This window comes from Protopterus annectens, chromosome 10.part0 (assembly GCF_019279795.1).
Source record: "Protopterus annectens isolate FY-2018-M chromosome 10.part0, PAN1.0, whole genome shotgun sequence".
Lineage (NCBI taxonomy): Eukaryota > Metazoa > Chordata > Ceratodontiformes > Protopteridae > Protopterus > Protopterus annectens.
Window position 1 is genome coordinate 1,094,530,039 of NC_056744.1, and position 17,718 is coordinate 1,094,547,756.

General features: G+C 44.5%; 1 protein-coding gene across 5 annotated transcripts in view; it reads left to right on the forward strand.

Moving 5' to 3' along the window:
- Positions 1 to 17,718, forward strand: part of SRSF11 (serine and arginine rich splicing factor 11) — a 1,393,100-nt gene that overhangs the window by 1,319,822 nt on the left and 55,560 nt on the right. For all 5 annotated transcript variants that reach the window (XM_044085832.1, XM_044085833.1, XM_044085835.1 and 2 more), the window contains one exon: positions 3,305 to 3,446. In XM_044085832.1, coding sequence (XP_043941767.1) covers positions 3,305 to 3,446 — 142 coding nt within the window. The remainder of the gene's footprint in view (positions 1 to 3,304; positions 3,447 to 17,718) is intronic.

A 17,718-nucleotide genomic window follows, 5' to 3' on the forward strand; every position in this document is an offset into this window, starting at 1 on the left:
GTATGTTTTGGGAGTGCAATGAGTTGACCGATTTAAAAATTCCCTACAGAGTACTGTCAGAAATATTGGGTGAGGAAATGTGTGTAACGAGGGAAATTATTTTTTTGAGCTGAGATATAGGATCTGAATTGCATAGGCATATTAAGGCCTTGATAAGTTTAATTCTGGTGAAAGCCAAAAAAAAAAACACTTGAAATGGAAATAGAAATCTAAACCAACTGTATTTGAAGTAGTGAATGTTGTAACATTGATTGAAGAACTGGAAGTAGGATCTTTAGTAAAGGGCAGAAGCAAATTACATAGAAAAAAATGGAAATTGTGGGAACAGTATATGCATTTGGAGGAGGAGTGAGGTTTAAGGGAGGGCAGGAATTGATCAATTTATATAGTGTTGGATTGATGATAGTGTAAAAGCATATATATGTGATGTATATTGTTTGTAGTTCTGAACTTGTCTTAAGTGATAGTTCAGTAAAGGTGTTTAAAAAAATCAATTATGCAGACTCCATATTTGCCTCAAACAGTGGCTCTCCCTTCATCAACTAGCCAAGGGCAGTTGCTTCAAGCCTCCTCACAGGAGTGATTAACTCTGTTTTGTGTTTGACACTCCCCAATCAGAACTTCATCTGACTGAGTGATACAATTGCAGTACCTTTTATGTACCTGTTTTCCGAGGATGTGCTAGAAAATCCTACATGGTGAAAGTGTAAAAGATTTTCTGGTCTGTGCCAAAGGAACAACTAGGATCCATCTAAAGCCCAAACTTCCCAGGTCCTTCAGTATTTATATAAGGTATAATCCTCTGGCCTTTCTTACTCCCGTCTTGGATTTCAGGTGGTAGTTTCAGTTCGTGTTTAGCTTTGATCGTCTTGATGGTAGGTTTTAGTTCATTGTCAGCAGTTGAGGGGCTGAATGAGTTTGCTCCCTGTCCTGGGGGGGGGAGGGGCAGCCCACATAAAATAGAATCATCTCAGCAGAGGCCAGAATGAGTACTAACACCTGTGTTGAGGTTTGGACTTGTGGCAGGGTGTGTTAGGTGGGTTTACACACAGTGTGATACATGTTGATGCAGTTGCACACCATCATCATGGAGGGGAGAATCGCACATTCACTTGCATACACTGTTGAAACATGCCACCATGTAAATATATGCAGTTACTCACCTGCAGTCAAAGCAGAAGAATTGGAGGACAAGTGCTGCGTTTTGAGAGTGAGTAGCATTAAGACCTGCATAGGAGAGCTAAAGTGATAGAATGTCAGAAAATTAGGAGCCTGGATGAGTGATTGTGTGTGTGTGTGTGGTGTGTGTGTGGTGTGTGTGTGGTGTGTGTGTGGTGTGTGTGTGTGATCCATTCCGAAAACCATGAAAATATTACTTTAGATGTCAGATGCTCATTTCCCCTTTATATCATACAGTTTGTCCATGGCATGGGGATGTCTGAAAACTCTGGATGTCAGGCCATATGACTGGACAAAAAAAAACTTGCCAGTGAATAATACACTGCACACAAAGATGATCTAAATATTTTTAATAACAGCATATTATTCACTGGCAAGTGTTTTTTTTGTGGTTTATTGTGGTTTATCCATATGATTGGACATTCTGCCCGCGGTATAATACCATATGTGATGAATCATATTGAGCTGTGATCTTGATTATGCTTTTTTTTGTTGCTGTTGTTGCTGCAGTCCTTGCAGGGATCATTAGTCTCTTGGCCTCGTCCATCCAGTTGACCTATTCTTTCCCCTTTGAGGCTAAATATGTACAGCTACTGCTTTCCTCCTGGGGCAGAGGGTCTAGTGATTAATTGATGCCACCATTTTATTTGGAGTGTTAGAATTTTCTTCTGCTTAAGTCCCAGTCATTCCTACTATGTATGCTTGTTAGCACACTAAGGGTTTGGCAAGCAGTGGGCCTTTGTGAAGGCATGTAATCCACTTCTGCAAGTGATATAATGTCTCAGAAGACCCTTTTCCCTCTTGAAGCAGGTGCTGCAATCTACTGTGAATTCTAACACAAAAATTGTACTCCACACATATACATCCTAATCTTCACCAGTGTTGATCAGAATGCCATTATAACTCAGTATTGCAGTAATACTTACTGATGAAACTTTAGTTGCAGGAGTCCTATCAAACAGTCCAAATTCTAGATCTCACGTCCTTCTCCCTCCATATCCCACAGACATCCACTCCTTAGGGAATCAGCATGTTTCCCTGTCTACAGTTGGTGTCCACCTGTGCTATTTTAGATCTTTCTTGCCTTAGTACATGTTTGGTTCTGTAGCATCCATAGTCTGGCACTGTTCAGCCTGTTCCCGACCTCAGTCCAAGTAAACATCTTTTTTGTGTACGAGTGCTTTATTTGGCGAAACTGAGAATTTCATTTCTTAGAGTGGTTGAATGACCAATCATATTTTTGGCTTTATCCATTGTTAAAAAGACGGCAGGTGCGCTTTTGATAGGCAAATTCCACTTAAAGATTTTTATTCTTGGTGTATTCAGCCTGTGTCAAGAGCACAGTAATGAAAGCTGTAGCATTTGCCAGGGCTTTACTCCTAAAACACTTTTGCAGGGAATGCTCACTCCCTTTTTCTGTTTAGATGGGAAAAGGCTCAAAACATTGATTCATACTGCTGTGGCAGTTTCCCTTTTGTACACAACATCGGACGTCCTTCCAGGATACAAATGGAGAAGGTAATCTGGGACTCTGGAGATGTGACTACAGGGTCAGATGTCCCTGCTTGGCTTGAGAATGCAAGTCCTGGCCACACATCTCATGTAATTGAAAAAGCCTGACAAAAGCCGCTTTTGCGGCCACCATGCCTGCAGGTAAAGGGATGTCCCACTCAGCTGAATGCCCTGTTACTTAATTCAGACTGGACACCCTACTCATGGACATCCATTGTCAAAGATCATTTCACAGTTTCTGAAGTGAGTAAACTGTTGAGTTTTAGCCAGCATACCTGGAGAAAACCACGCATATACTGGTATAACAATACAGACCCCACAAAGGGCAACTGACCAAAGGTAAGTCCGGTTTGAACCTTGGTACTGAGTCCATTCTTAACCATTGAGCTGCCCAGACTGTGTTGGGATGCTGCCACTGATATTAACATCCACAGTTGACTTGTGTTTTCTTGGATGAAAGCTTTCTAGAACATTCATATGAGGGGTTTATTTTTGTTTTTTTAGTCCATTGCACCAGCTGCTATATATTCTGTTTTAATAAGAGGAGGACGTAAGATTGAAAACCAAAGACAGAATCCAAAGTTTTGACTGATTCCATGTTTGCTTCTGTTAGGCATAAGAAAGAAAAGAAGAAGGACAAAGACAGAGAGAGGACCAGAGATGAAAGAGAGAGGTCAACAAGCAAGAAAAAGAAAAGTAAAGACAAAGAAAAGGACCGGGAGCGAAAATCTGATAGTGACAAGGGAGATGTGAAAGTAAGTAGTGGTTTATACTGACTTTTTTTTATCAGTTGATATAATTAGGAAAGGTACTGTTGCTGTTGTATGTAAAATTTGTCTACCTCAGATAAAACAGTAAGCTCGAAATGTGTTATTAAAAGTATGGAGAATATAGCTTAGTTTTTTCATGAAACTCCAGTCATTTAATGAAGGGCATGTTGTTTTCTGGTGGTTGTCTGAATCTTATTCTGGACCTTCTATCTTCTAGTTGAGGTAAAGCTATAGTTAAATCTTTTAAGTTTGAAGAAACTGTAAGTTATTTTCTAGTGCATTTATTGAAATATTTTGAACAAATCTGAATTTGGAAGACACGTGGATAGGAAATTGTATGGCTTGCTATATATTTCAGCAAACCTGACGTTTTTGTGTTCATTAGCAAAGATAGCTGTGGTTGCAGGTAATGTACAGATAGTGTAAGTAAAGTACTAAATACGTGTGATTTAAAGGCTTGATTGTAGTAGAGCTCTTCATCTGGAATTGTACTTTTATAAGTTTCATCCACCCTGTAGCCTGTATTTCAGAGCAAATGTGTCTGCCAAGGCTGGGTTAAAAGGAAGTGGGGCATTTGCCCTGGGAAGCCCTGTTCTAGGGGCCCCTGCACTGATGTTTAATATGTAGCTCTGATGTTATCCTTTTCATTCTTCCTCATCGTATGGGTCACGGATCCGACTCAGCCACATATCACAGATTTACAGATCCAACTCTCGAGCTGCCCCCACTATCATAATGCCCCAACCAGCCTGCAGTATCTCAGATCTCATTTCCTGCCATCTCGTATGGACACAGATTGTCTCTCAAGAACTTTTCTTTATTGCAAGTGTTTTATTACTAGTTATTACTTGAGAAAACTTGTATTCAATTTTTTCTGAGTTCCTCCCTTCCTTTTGACAAGTTTTTAGGGTGTTTTTCTTAGTTAGATCTTACTGTCATTCTCTACTACCTTTTTGGTAGTCTGTTTGCATACCATTGTTGGTACCAGTCTTTACTTGTGCTCCTACCTTTTCCTACCCTTTATAGGGTACTCTTACTACAGTTGCTGATAGTTTTACTTTTATTAACTTTTTTATGTCCTTTCCCTCTCTCATTTTGTTGGTTTTGGCTGAGAGACCAGCCGGCTTTAAAAAATGCATTTCCTGTGGGCACAAAATTGCAAATTCTGATGCCCACAGGGATTGCATTTATTGCCTAGGAGCAGCACACCTGAATACTTATTGCTCTGTTTGTGACCCATTTAACTCTGGAGCAATTTCTGATAGACAAAATAATTTGGGATTGTTGTCTCCATCTTCATCTTCATCAAGGGCTCAAACCCCCAGTAAACATTCAAAAACTTATTTGGAGTCTTGAAAGAGACCTCTGCTTCCACCATGGCTTTGTCGGATCCTCCTCATAGGAGCCGAAGAACTTTGGATCTGATTTCTTCAGAGCTTAAAAGAAAGCCATTGGATCCTAAATTCTGCAGTCCGACTGTCATACTAGTAAAATCTTCCAAGCAGCACTCTGATCCAAAAACCTCGGATCCAACCATTACTTCATCGGTCTCCTCAAACCTGCTCACCCTGGGTTCACACTTGACTCTGTATCTCCTCTACTTCATTCCCCATTTCTACAAATGACACCGAGGAGATAATGGAGACCACAGTCCACTGCCTCATCCATTAGATACTCCTGAAGTCTTTCCAAGACTGACCTGGGTAGGATGATGAGGCAATTCCTCAAAGCTCCGATTTAGATATTGATTCTCCAGCTCCCATCGTATTGGTGTGAGCCTTCCCTCCACTTCCCATGGAGTGATTTCTCCTTCTCCAGTCCATCCCATGGCTTCAGACTCCTCAGATCTAAGAGCCGCAAGAGGGTCAGTGTCTGATCTAAAAACCACTAAGTCTTCAATCTTGACAGTTTCCCTGACATGTTCTGCTTCTATTCCCGTCAGTCTCAGAGCTGAAGCTCTGGGTTGGATCCGGGGGACCAGGGTTTGCTCCAGTGCTGGAGCTATCCTTTCCTCTTGGAGCTTCAGCACTAGATAGCATGGGTACAGCTTCCTCCTCAAGGCATGGATCCTGGCATGGTCGAGCCTTGGCTGCTTCAGAGGTTTTGGCCCCAGTATGGCCTGCCATGGTTTCTGCCTGTCCATTTGCATTCAAGGTAGTAGAGAGGGCTTTATCTCGTCGAAGATATCCAATCTTTATCTCTCCCTTGGATCCTACATCTATTCCTCCAGTGGGTCCAATCTCTGACCCCATTAGACCTACCCCACAGGGGACAGCTGGTACCAACTAGCATCCAAACGGTTTCCCTCAAGGAACTTCCCCTCTCTTCAAATACCTCCCCAGCACATCTCACTGAGGAGGTTCCCCGCAAGAGAACATATAAAAGGAAGCACATAGATTCCCCAATGGAATCTCTCCCAGGGGATACTGACAGAAATTTAAGGATATAATTGGTATGGTAGTCGAGAAAAGCTGGCTTTATTTGCAGACAATATTATTTGTACTAGATAAATCCAGAAAAGGACATCTCAGTGTTGTGGGACATTGAGATAGTTTTAAATCTTTTCAGGATATAAAATTAATGAAGACAAAACAAGGCTATAACTGTAAACTACATACTAGCACATGAATTGGTTCAGCACTAGCCCATATTTTTGGAGACAGAAAATAAAACATTTAGGAGTATGGATTAAAAAAGGTTTCTGTTGGCAGATTAGGATAAGTGGTTAGAGACTAAACAGAAGATGACACAAAAGTTGAGAAACTGGAAGCTGCTGTTTATGGATAGCAAGGTATAAGCCATGAAAATGTTTTTATTCCCTGTAGTTTTATGTACAGGTGAAGCATATTTTTATCAACCAGAGAAAAAGTCATAGATAGTAATTAATGAGTTGGGGGAAGAGGGCAAAGGTCAAGTGGGATAAGTTGATCCTTTCCGTAGAACAAGGTGGTTTAGGATTATCTCATTTGAAGGGATATTTTAGAGCTGCACAGTTAAGGATCATCATACATTAAACAGATGGAGAAGAATTCTTTTTTTGAAGGTATACATAGAGAAGACTAAGGATATCAGAAACTCGGGCCATCTGTTTCCTTACAAAAAACACACTTGGATTTACTAGTTTCTAAGCAAATTATTTCTGGATTTCCACATCCTTTTCCTTTTGTTACTGTCTTCGTGACCACAGCAGTTAACTCTCTTCATGAAAAGCAGCTTCCCACCTCTTTCAAGGCTTATTCCTATAGGGCTGTAGTTTCTTCTGGAGCTTTTTTCAATGGGTTGGATCCTAGAACTGTCCTTGATGCGTCTGCGTGGTATTCCTTTCACACATTTCTTTATATATGTTGGCCATGATGTTCTTCGTGTTTCACTGTTGCAGTCATCACACTTGGGTTATCCTGGGGTAGCCCTCAGTCGGCCCGAATACCATTCATTGTTCTTGACAGCGAGAGCAGGTTTTGCTTGCTCATATCTTTTAGACTTGTTTGGACTGTGGTTCTACCTCTTCCTTCACCTCCATTTCTTCTTATCAGCTTTAGTACTCTCCCATTTGTCAGAAATACTTCCAGCAGTGATCTGTAAAGGAAGTAGCACAGTTATGTAAGAACTTCCCATAACAGCAGATGTCCTACTGATCCCACTCTCCTCTGGCAGAGGTTGATCTTTTTCCTTTCCTTCTCTTTGCAGGTCTTGTGCATATGTAAATGGTTACATTTCCTTCTGCTTCATTTTTTTTGATCTGGGGAAAGCAAGTTGCCAGGTAATTCATACTCGTATGTCCCTTATGTACCTCTCGCCTATGGGTTTACATCATGCATCGGATGTATGGTATAAAGAAGGCACCCAGGTTTTGGTATGCTGGCAAGGATGTATGGTTGTCCTTGACAGGATGTCCCATCAGTTATTAATACTGCAGCAGTAATAAGTATGACATCTATTAATATGGTATGTTTGCACAGCTGTACTTCCTTTAATTTATTCAGTTTGCTTAAAACGTTAACAAAACATGACAGTATGTGAATTGGGTGGTCTTGATAAGTGTAAACTTCAGGCTGAAAGAAATCTGTACATTGCTTTATAAGTCAGCTTTAGGCAATAGTAGTGATGTTGACACAAAAGTCAAATTAGTGTTTATTGGCAGGGCTCTTTAATTGCAGTAAATAAATGGCAGATTAATGCTGTGTCTGTGTGTGTGGTGTATCCACATAAACATTTGCAAGGGAAAAGAGAGAAGTTTGTGATAGTAACATGTTTTAACACATTTACTACAACCCAGCTACGTAGGTTTAAATATGTATCTTGAATGTCATCTTACCTGGTGGTGTCTACATTCAGCGAACTACTGATGTTATGTGGTCCTATCTCACCTACATTCCTTACTCACGGGTTCAGAGCCGATTCTCAGCTCCGACTCGGCCAAATTTCTCTAGCACGAAATCTCTAATTGGCTGGGCTAACCCGGTATCCCAAGATGCACCTCGCCCTAGCCCCAGATCTCATTTGCCGCTCGTAGAGTTAGGACATGGTCTCGCTTGGCTGTGGCTAAGTATCCTTTCAAATACTTTTTCTAAGTATTTTAGTAGTCTGTTATTTTACAAAAGCTATTTTAATAGCTAGTTTTCTCCTTGTCTAAGTTTCATTGTGAGTGTTAATGAGATTGGGTGTTTGTGGTTATCCCTTTGTTTGGCGGGCTAGGCCCATTTAAGTTAGAGGACCTAGTCCTCTCCTATGTTGTTTTTCCTGGTGTTAAAACTGTAGTTGAATTTGTTCTTGTCTTTCCCTGCTACTCCAAGAAATGTTTGATTTAGAGTTCCTTGGCCGTTAGTGGTGTTTGTTTTCCCGCCTTCCTCTTGTGTCGTTGTCGGTTGACAATGTGCTGTTATTTTTTACCATGTCTAAAGACCAGAAGGAGCATAAACCCTCCGGGTTTAAAAAGTGTACTAAATGTGGCTACAAAATGTCTATAATGGATGGCCATGCCATCTGTGTGTATTGTCTTGGTGCTATTCACCTGCAGGAGTCCTGCAGTTTCTGCCACGCTTTTAGCGCAAGGGTACTGCAGGAAAGAAAAAATAAACTGATTTTTGAAGGACCTGATTAAGCCCTCTTTTGAGGAGTCCATAGACTCTTCTTCTTCCAGTCCTAAATCTAAGCCTTCCAAGGCCAAGAAGAGATCTCAGTCTCCGTCTTCTTCCTCGGAGCCCCCGGAGAAGGTTAAAATAGTGGTTGCTGCCTCCTCGGCTCCATTGTCCTCGGGGCCGCAGGAGACTGTCTCGATTATGGATACTTTCTCCTCGGCTCCATTGTCCTCAGGGCCGCAGGAGAAGATTTTGATAGGGGATACTACCTCCTCAGCGCCATTGTCCTCGGGGCCGCAGGAGGTATCAGTGGTGCTCGAATCGACCTTGGCTCCGATATTATTGGAGCCTTTTCGGAGCCGTTCACTCAATGTCAGGCACGTGTCTCCAGGTAGGAGATCCCGATCTCCTCCTATTTCCTCCAAATCCTCTAGGCTGTCTGATTTGGATGTGGATAGGGTGATCCAGAGGCTCCTGCAGTCTCCGGTGCTAGCAAAACTGTTCTCTGCTCCGACCCAGTCTGCTCAGGAGCCAGTCCCCATTCTGGTACCTGTGATTCATCCTCCGAGCACCCATGTGTCGTCGGAGCCGGAGTGCTCCGCGCCGAGTGATGTTCTCGTGTCGGCTCCGATACCCCATGTGAGTCTATTGGAGCCAGCATCTGCTCCAACCATGTCTGTTCCGTCCTCTGGTTTCGGTACTCGGGTTTCCTCAGTCGGACCCGAGGGCGATACCTCGGGACTGCTGTCTGTTCCGAGCCTCCCTCTCGGTGCTTTGGCTTGGGGAATCCCGACTCCGGTCGTGGTCTCGGAGACTGGTCGGTCCTCTGATTCGGGGGGACCTGCCTTCGAGGCCATGAGGAGCTCACTGGCCAGATCGTTACATCACCTGGATCGGTCGCTCTGTCCCCTTACACCCCAGCTAGAGCCTCTGATGCATCCCCTATTCTTGGATGGCGGAGCCCGAAGGTCTGGGGATACCCCCTTGAGCGATCCCCTACATGTTCTTCGTGTTTCACTGTTGCAGTCATAACTGTAGGGGTGTTCCTGCCGGCAGGCAGCCCGAGCTCGGCCAGAATCCCAAAGTCTGGGTCCGGCGTCGGCTGTACCAGCAAGTACCCTGACGTCAGAACGCAGAGGTACATAGCTGACAGCCGACGCCATCTTCTCCGGTCTTTCTTGCCATGCGGTGGAAAGCAGCTCGCAAGTCGTTGGTTGGCGTATTCAGAACAACGTGCTTTGATTGACTTCTGTCCGAAGTTTTCAACTTCTCTTCTCAAGCTAAGTACCCCGTTGGGGAAACTTTTTCTTGCTCCTCCGATGTCAGAAAGTTAATAATTGTATATTGTGTGGAAAACAAATACCTCATAAAGATTTCCACTCTTACTGTCTACCTTGCTTAGGCCCTGACCACGACGTTTCTTGTTGTCGGTTCTGTGCTAGGTTTAATTCTCGTACTATCAAGCGTAGGTACGATTGGGCCTTGAACTATTTCGGTAGACGATTTAATTACAGGATGTCGTCGGATAATTTACCGACAACCAGAATTCAAAAGAAACGCAAGGACAAGGATAGGCCTCTGAGGTCCAAACAGGATTCTTCGCAGCCGGAGCCAGCTTCGGGTTCGGTGGTCGTCAGGTGCTTTTGCAGCCCCTGTCGTCCGCCACTTCTAAACCGATGGCCGACTCCCATGGGGAGCCATCTAGGCCTAATATTTTATCTGCTGCAGGACCTTCGGATGTCGCTTCTTCAGATGGGTCCAGAACCACTGTGCAGGTACCGGCTTCTGAGGGAGTTTTCAGGCCTTCACATATAACTATTTCAACAAAGTCAAAGGCAAAGACAAAAACTCCTGTAAAGCCAAGGGTTTCTACTCCAGCTGCTTCGGATTCAGCTCCCAAGTCCCAGAAGCAATTACTACGGATGGCTGAGGATTTACTTACAATGATTAGGGGTTCTCACCCTCCTCCTGAAAAAAGGCCTAGACAGGATTTACCTTATGATTCCTCTGACCAGGCTTCTGTGTCTTCTGTCTCTTCCTCTGACCAGGATTACTCTTTTCCTCCTTATGAGGATTCAGATGCAGAGGACTGTATTCCCTCTGCTTCTCCCCCTGAAGATTTCTCTTTTGGGGAAACTTTACATGAGACGAGGGAGCATTTTCATTGGGAAGGTCAGGATTATTCTGCCTCCAAAAAGAGACTCCGAGAATTTCTCCTTCTCCCTCAACACAGACCTTTGGCTATTCCTCCTGTGCTTGACATTGTGGATGATGCTTTTTCTGAAGCTAACCTGAATCCTGATTCCTTGCCGCCTGCTCCTTCTAAGCCTGATAGATTTTACAGAGTCCCTGATTCCCATCAATTCTAATTTAAGAACCCTTCTGCAGATCCAGAAACTATTTCTCAAGGTTCTAAAGCTGCTAAGGCCGCTTCATCTAAAAATCCTATTCCCTCTGAAAAGGATTCTCGTGCCTTGGATAGGTGGGGCAAAAAGGTTTATACTTCTGCTACTCTTTCTGTTAGAGCTTTAAATTGCCAGTTTCATACGTTCAAGTATCAGCAATTTCTTTTGTCTGTTTTAAAGCAAAGGCTTTCTACCTTTCCTGCATGTGCAGAGGACAAGGAATTACAGGATGTTTTGCATGCAACTGAACAAGTTAGCAAACATAGTTTACATTGTGGTTTTGATGCCTTGGAAGCTTCTTGCAGGGCCACAGCATCTGGTACTGTTATAAGGAGACATGCTTGCCTTCGAGAGCAGAATTTACCTGAGCAGGTTAAGGCAAAACTGTTAGATGCCCCTGTTCAACATGATGTGTTATTTGGATCTAAGGCTGAGGAGGTTATTAAAAAGATGGAGGAAAAAGCAAAATCTATGCAGACTGTCAAAGATTTTTTACAAGTTCAGCCTCCTAGATTTTCTAGAAATTGGCCCTCCAAAAATTGGTCTTTTCCCACTTCTGACAGGCCTCAAAGGGGAAGATATAGACGGTCTAGAGGCCGGGCACAGACACAGGCCTCTTATCGGACCAGACAGTAGACTGCTTTTTCACCTAGAAGGGGAGAAGACAGACCTCAATCACAAAGGAAGCAGACCCAATGACTCCCTCTGTTGGGCTACAGGTCCTTCTTGCCTGGAAGCTCCTCTCGGAGGAAAACTATCTCTTTTTTACCAAAATTGGATGCATATAACCCAGGACAAATGGGTTTTAGATGTGATTTTAAAAGGCTACAAATTCCACTTTCATACTCTGCCAAGGTCTTACGGTTGGCCAGATCTGCCAAAACATCAATGGTCAGAGGCCTTAAATCAGGTGGACGCTTTATTGGCCATGAGAGCCATAGAACCTGTTCCACTCCCAGAGATGGGCAAGGGTTTTTATTCAAGACTTTTCCTGGTCCCAAGAAAACAGAATGCATGGAGACCTATTCTGGACCTCTCAGTATTAAATACTTTTCTGGAAATTCCAAAATTCAAGATGCTTACTCTGCAACAACTTCTTCCCATGCTCTCTCAGGATGCTTGGATGGTATCATTGGACCTGAAGGAGGCCTACTTACACATTCCCATCAGACAGGAACGCAGAAAATACCTCAGATTCAAGGCAGGCTCGAGACACACTCAATTCTCTGCACTGCCCTTTGGCTTATCTACTGTGCCCGGAGTCTTTACCAAGTGCCTGGCTCCAGTAGTGGCTTATTGCAGACTCCAAGGGATTCAAATTTACCCCTATCTGGACGACTGCCTTATCCAGGCGGACAGCAAGGATCTTTTACTTCAACATCTGCAGTTTGTTCAGCGCCTCCTCCTACTACTGGGATTTTCAGTGAACACAAAAAAGTCACATTTGATCCCCTCTCAACAAATGATCTTTTTGGGAGCTCTTCTAAACACAAGCTTGCAAAAGGCCTTCCTGACTCCAGAAAAGCAAGTACATCTGGCAGCAATTTTCAAAACCTTGGCTACTTTGACTCAGCTCACTGCAAGGAAATTCCTGCAGGCTTTGGGCTACATGGCTTCTTGCATCCTGTTGATTCCAAATGCAAGGCTTCATATGAGAAAACTTCAATGGTACCTAAAGAGTGTATGGTCTCAGCATTACCACAGCCTGGAAACAATGATACCTCTGAGTCCCTGCCTCCAAAAAGAGTTCCTTTGGTGGTCCAGGACCTGTGCTTTAAATGAAGGAAACCCCTTTCATCTCTCTCAGTCTTCTCAGATCATGACCACAGACGCTTCGGATTACGCTTGGGGAGCTCATTTTCTAGACAACTGCCAGCAGGGCTATTGGCCAAAGAAACATCTTCACTGGCACATCAACCTGAAGGAAATGTTGGCAGTCCAACATGCTCTTCTAGCCTTCCAGAAATTTTTGCAACCAGGACATCCTCTGATTCGTACAGACAATACCACAGTCATGTGGTACATAAACAAGCAGGGGGGCTCCCACTCTTACCCCCTTTGTAGACTAGCCATGAGTCTATGGGACACAGCTCTAAATCTGAACCTGCATCTTCAAGTTCAGTTCATCCCAGGGAAGCAAAATCTCTTAGCAGACAGCCTAAGCAGAAATCTTTTGGATCCCCACGAATGGATGCTGGACCCCAACTTATTCAGCAGGATTACATCAGTTTGGGGTTGTCCTCCGATAGATCTGTTTGCATCCCATCTCAACCATCAGTTGCCTCTATTTTGCACCAGGTCCTTCCACAAAACAGCATGGAAAGTGGATGCCCTGTCTTTCAGCTGGAGGAATCTTTCGGGATATGCCTTCCCTTCTCTTCCTCTTCTGCCTCGGGTGCTACTGAAAATAAAACAGGACAGACCCAAGATTATCATTCTGATAGCTCCAAATTGGCCTCGGCAGTTCTGGTATCCAACCTTACGACACCTGTTCTTGGAACCTCCTTGGATTCTGCCTCTGTCTCCTTCCCTTCTGTCCCAACATCAGGGTCAGATGCTACACTCTCAAATCAAGACTCTTTGCCTGACAGCCTGGCTGTACAAAGGCCTTTGATTCCTTCTGCTCTTCCCAAACAAGTTTTGGATGTTCTCTTGGAAGCTAGGCGTCCTAGCACTAGAAAATCTTATGCTTCTAAATGGAAAAGATTTTGTATTTGGATGCGGGATCGAGGTTCTGATCCTCTTCTACCTGATATTTCGTCCATTTTACTCTACCTGTCTGAACTCTTGCTTAAAGGCCTCTCATTCTCTTCCATCAAAATTCATGCTTCTGCTATTTCGGCTCATTTCAACACTGATCCCCCCATTTTTTCTCATCAACTGGTGAGACAATTCTTGAGAGGGGCTAAGAATTTAAGACCTCCCAGAACTCCTCCTGTTCCTGCTTGGGATCTTAATTATGTTTTGGAGAAGCTTACTTTACCTCCCTTTGAGCCTGCTGCTGCTTCGGATATCAAGTTCTTATCCTGGAAAACAGCTAATGTTAAGTTGTCCATCGCGCCTTCATTCTTGATGGATGGGTTCGGAGCCGACCTTGGCTCCGACTCGGCCACTCTAAAAGCTCGAGAGTTGGTTCCACCGGCTCGAGGCTCCCCTTATATCCCACAATGCTAGGCGGTATTACCCCAGATCTCGTTTGCCGCTACAGCTATCGAGACGTGTTGCTTCACCGGCTTCAGGTTAGTGTAGGAAATAGTTTTAAAAAAGTTTACTAAAACCCTTTAAATTAGTTTTCCATACAGTATCCCCTTACCTTAAAGGATTTTTATCCCTTCCTCGTTGTTCTTCACCTTTTTTTACCACAAGAACTTATATGTTCTTCCCTTAGGCCTTCGGGCCCTCCCATCCCCTTGGAGTGTATGTGTTTTCTGTAGGGACTTTTATAAAACTAAAATATCTAATTTTTATTTAGTTTAAGTTAGTGTTATTTAGTGTATAGTGTAATCGGTGTGTTTGTGCTTGTGTGTGGTTGCACTTGTTCCTTGAAATGTCCAAGGATTCGAAGGTCTCAGGCTTCAAGAAGTGTGACTCATGCTGTCAGAAAATGTCTCTAACAGATGGTCACACTTCTTGTGTGTACTGCCTGGGACCTTTACACCTGCAGGACTCTTGTGCTGTATGCCATGGCTTCAGCCCTAGAGTCCTGCAGGAAAGAAAGAATAAGCTCATTTTACGGGGCTTGCTAAAGCCTGAGGGTCCCCCGACTGTTTCTTCGGGCAAACCTTCTAAGGCTTCTAGGTCTTCGACTCCAGCTACTGAGTCGACACCTAAGACATCGAAGTCTACTACAACATCGGCTCCGGCAGGATCCTGAAACAGAGGGGAAACTGGCCAGCCCTTAACCCTTCGGAGGATGACTCTGTGTATCTTGAGGCGTTTGGCTCTCGCCCTTCCACCTCCTGGGTGTCCCCCCCTTTGACCCCCTTATGCAGGTGGTAGCTAAAAAGGCTTGGACGGCTCCTGACTCTGTGGACCCTACCCCCAGGAGACCTTCAAAGTTTATCACAGCACCAGCAGATAAGCAATTTCTGACTAAGGGAGTTTCTGTGGATGCTATGGTGGTAGCTGCCACCACTAAGAAGGAGCTAGCTGATCCTTCGGTTCCTGCCCATCCCCCTAACAAGAAATCTAGGTCTATGGACAGGTACGGGAAGCGGATGTTTTCGTCAGCGACCTTTGCTATGCGTTCGCTGAACTACCTATGCCATTTCACTCGTCTTCAAAGAGACTTGATCAAGGAAGCGAGTGAGATGTTAAAGGATCCTACAGCTGCGGGCTTTCAGGATAAGATGAACACTCAGCTGGCTACCCTAAATTCTATAGCTAACTCCTCCATGCGCCTTCTTTCATATGCGGCTGATGGAGCGAGCAGAGCTGCAGGGACAGGTGTGGCCTTACGCCGGCATGCCTGGATGCGGCTGTGCAATTTTGCGGACCCCTTTAAAACGTCTTTCACTAATTCCCCGTTTGATGGATCGGCCCTTTTTGGTCCCCAAGTTAAAGAAACCTTGACAAGGTGCGAGACAGATGGCAAAACTCTTTCTGCCGTCGGAGTCCATTTTTCTACTCCTTCTAGACCTTACCCCAAAGGCCAGAAAAGTGGAAAGATGTGGTTCCGCAAACAATCTCAAGGGACTTTGCCTGACGCACAGAGTCGGTTCCCCTCTAGAGGCAGAGGGGGGAACAATAATGGTAGACGTCGCCCTAGAGGCAGGGGGGGTCCGCAGAACCAGGGCAATCGAGAAACTTTTTCTGATAAGCCCTTCCAGCATCCCTGAGGTGTTGCCCGACTGTCCACCTTCGGAGGCAGTCGGGGGAAGATTGTCACTGTACCCAGAAGCCTGGTGATCCCTAACTCAAGACAAGTGGGTACAGTCCATCATTTCCGAAGGCTATTCCATTCCGTTCTTTCGCATTCCAAATCAATCAAAAAAATCCCTTCCAGATGTTCCACCCGCTCAAAGGGATCAAGCAGCGTTGGAAATATCAAAGTTGCTTGCAGAAAGAGCCATCCAACCAGTGCCAGCAGACCAACAAGGATCTGGAATCTACTCCAAGTTCTTTTTGGTTCCAAAGAAAACAGGGGACTTGGAGACCCATTTTGGATCTCAGTATCTTGAACAAGTCTGTCAAGAAAACAAGTTTTCGGATGGTCACGTTACAATCCATCCTACCCCTATTGGGAAAGGAAAACTGGATGTGCTCTATAGACCTCCAGGATGCGTACTATCATATAAAAATGAACAGACGCTCCAGGAGATTCCTCCGCTTCAGGCTGGGAACCAGTCATTTTCAATTCAGAGCCCTGCCCTTTGGACTCACCACTGCCCCCCGGGTGTTTACCAAATGCATGGCAGTGGTAGCTTCTCACCTGAGACGTCAAGGATTCCAGGTGTTTCCATACTTAGACGACTGGCTCCTCACAGCTCCTACCAAGCATCTTCTTCTACTTGCCAGAGACTACACCTTTCGCATTTTTCAAAAGTTAGGTATCTCAGTAAATTGCGAAAAGTCTGTTTTGTCGCCTTGTCGTGCTATTACCTTCATAGGCGCAAATCTAGACACAGTCAACATGTCTGCGAGACTCACAGACCAAAGGATAGCAGACATACACAAACTAGTCTCCCTTCTTTTCCACAGCAACAGAGTCAAAGTCAGATTAGTTCTAAAAGTACTGGGGATTATGGCGGCTGCTATCCCTCTACTTCTATTAGCCAGATTTCACATGAGAATCCTTCAATGGATGCTCTTCACACAATGGTCATACCAACAACTTCCGATGTCCCACACCATTGTGATAACGCAAGCATGCAAGAATCATCTTCTTTGGTGGATCTCTTCCCCCCAGCTCTTCCTAGGAAGACCCTTTGTCCCTCCCCCTCCGGTTGCTACTCTGACAACGGACGCCTCCCTGATCGGGTGGGGGGGGGGCATTATCAGGGCAGAACAGTCCAGGGCATATGGCAACCAGACGAATGCCACTTGCATATAAATGTTCTAGAGATGAGAGCAGTGCTTTTAGCGTTGCAAGCCCTTCAAGACTCTCTTCTCTTGGGAACGATAGCAATTCAGACGGACAAACATGTCTGTAGTGTGGTATATCAACAAACAAGGCGGAACCAGGTCCTACCCCCTATGTCGAGAAGCACTCAGACTGTGGCAATGGGCGATTTCTTCTCAGCGGTTTCTGATAGCAACGCACATCCCCGGGAAGTCCAATCTTATCGCGGACAAGTTGAGCAGAGCTATCCTCATGCCTCACGAGTGGTCTCTGAAAGATTCTATCTTGGAGAAAATTTTTCTCAAGTGGGGTCAGCCTTGCTACTCCCCAAAACAGCAAGTGCAAAGATTATTTCACCCTCTTCCCTTTACCAGGCCAGCCCAGCAGAGACGCTCTAGTCCAAGTTTGGCCCCCGGGACTTCTGTATGCATTCCCTCCCTTCCCACTAATCTCTCAAGTGATACAGAAAGCTATCGCTCAGAAGGCCTCATTGATCCTCATTGCTCCTTACTGGCCTCGACAGGTTTGGTTCCCCTTTCTACATCAATTTCTGTTGGAGCAACCCTGGCATCTGGACCTAGTTCCAGATATTTTGATCCATCAGTCGGGTCAGTTACATCGCTCCCTCCCCTCTCTGAACCTCACTGCTTGGTTCCTCCAATTCCAACCTTAGCCAGGCTTCCTCAAATATCTCATTCTGTTCGAGATATTTT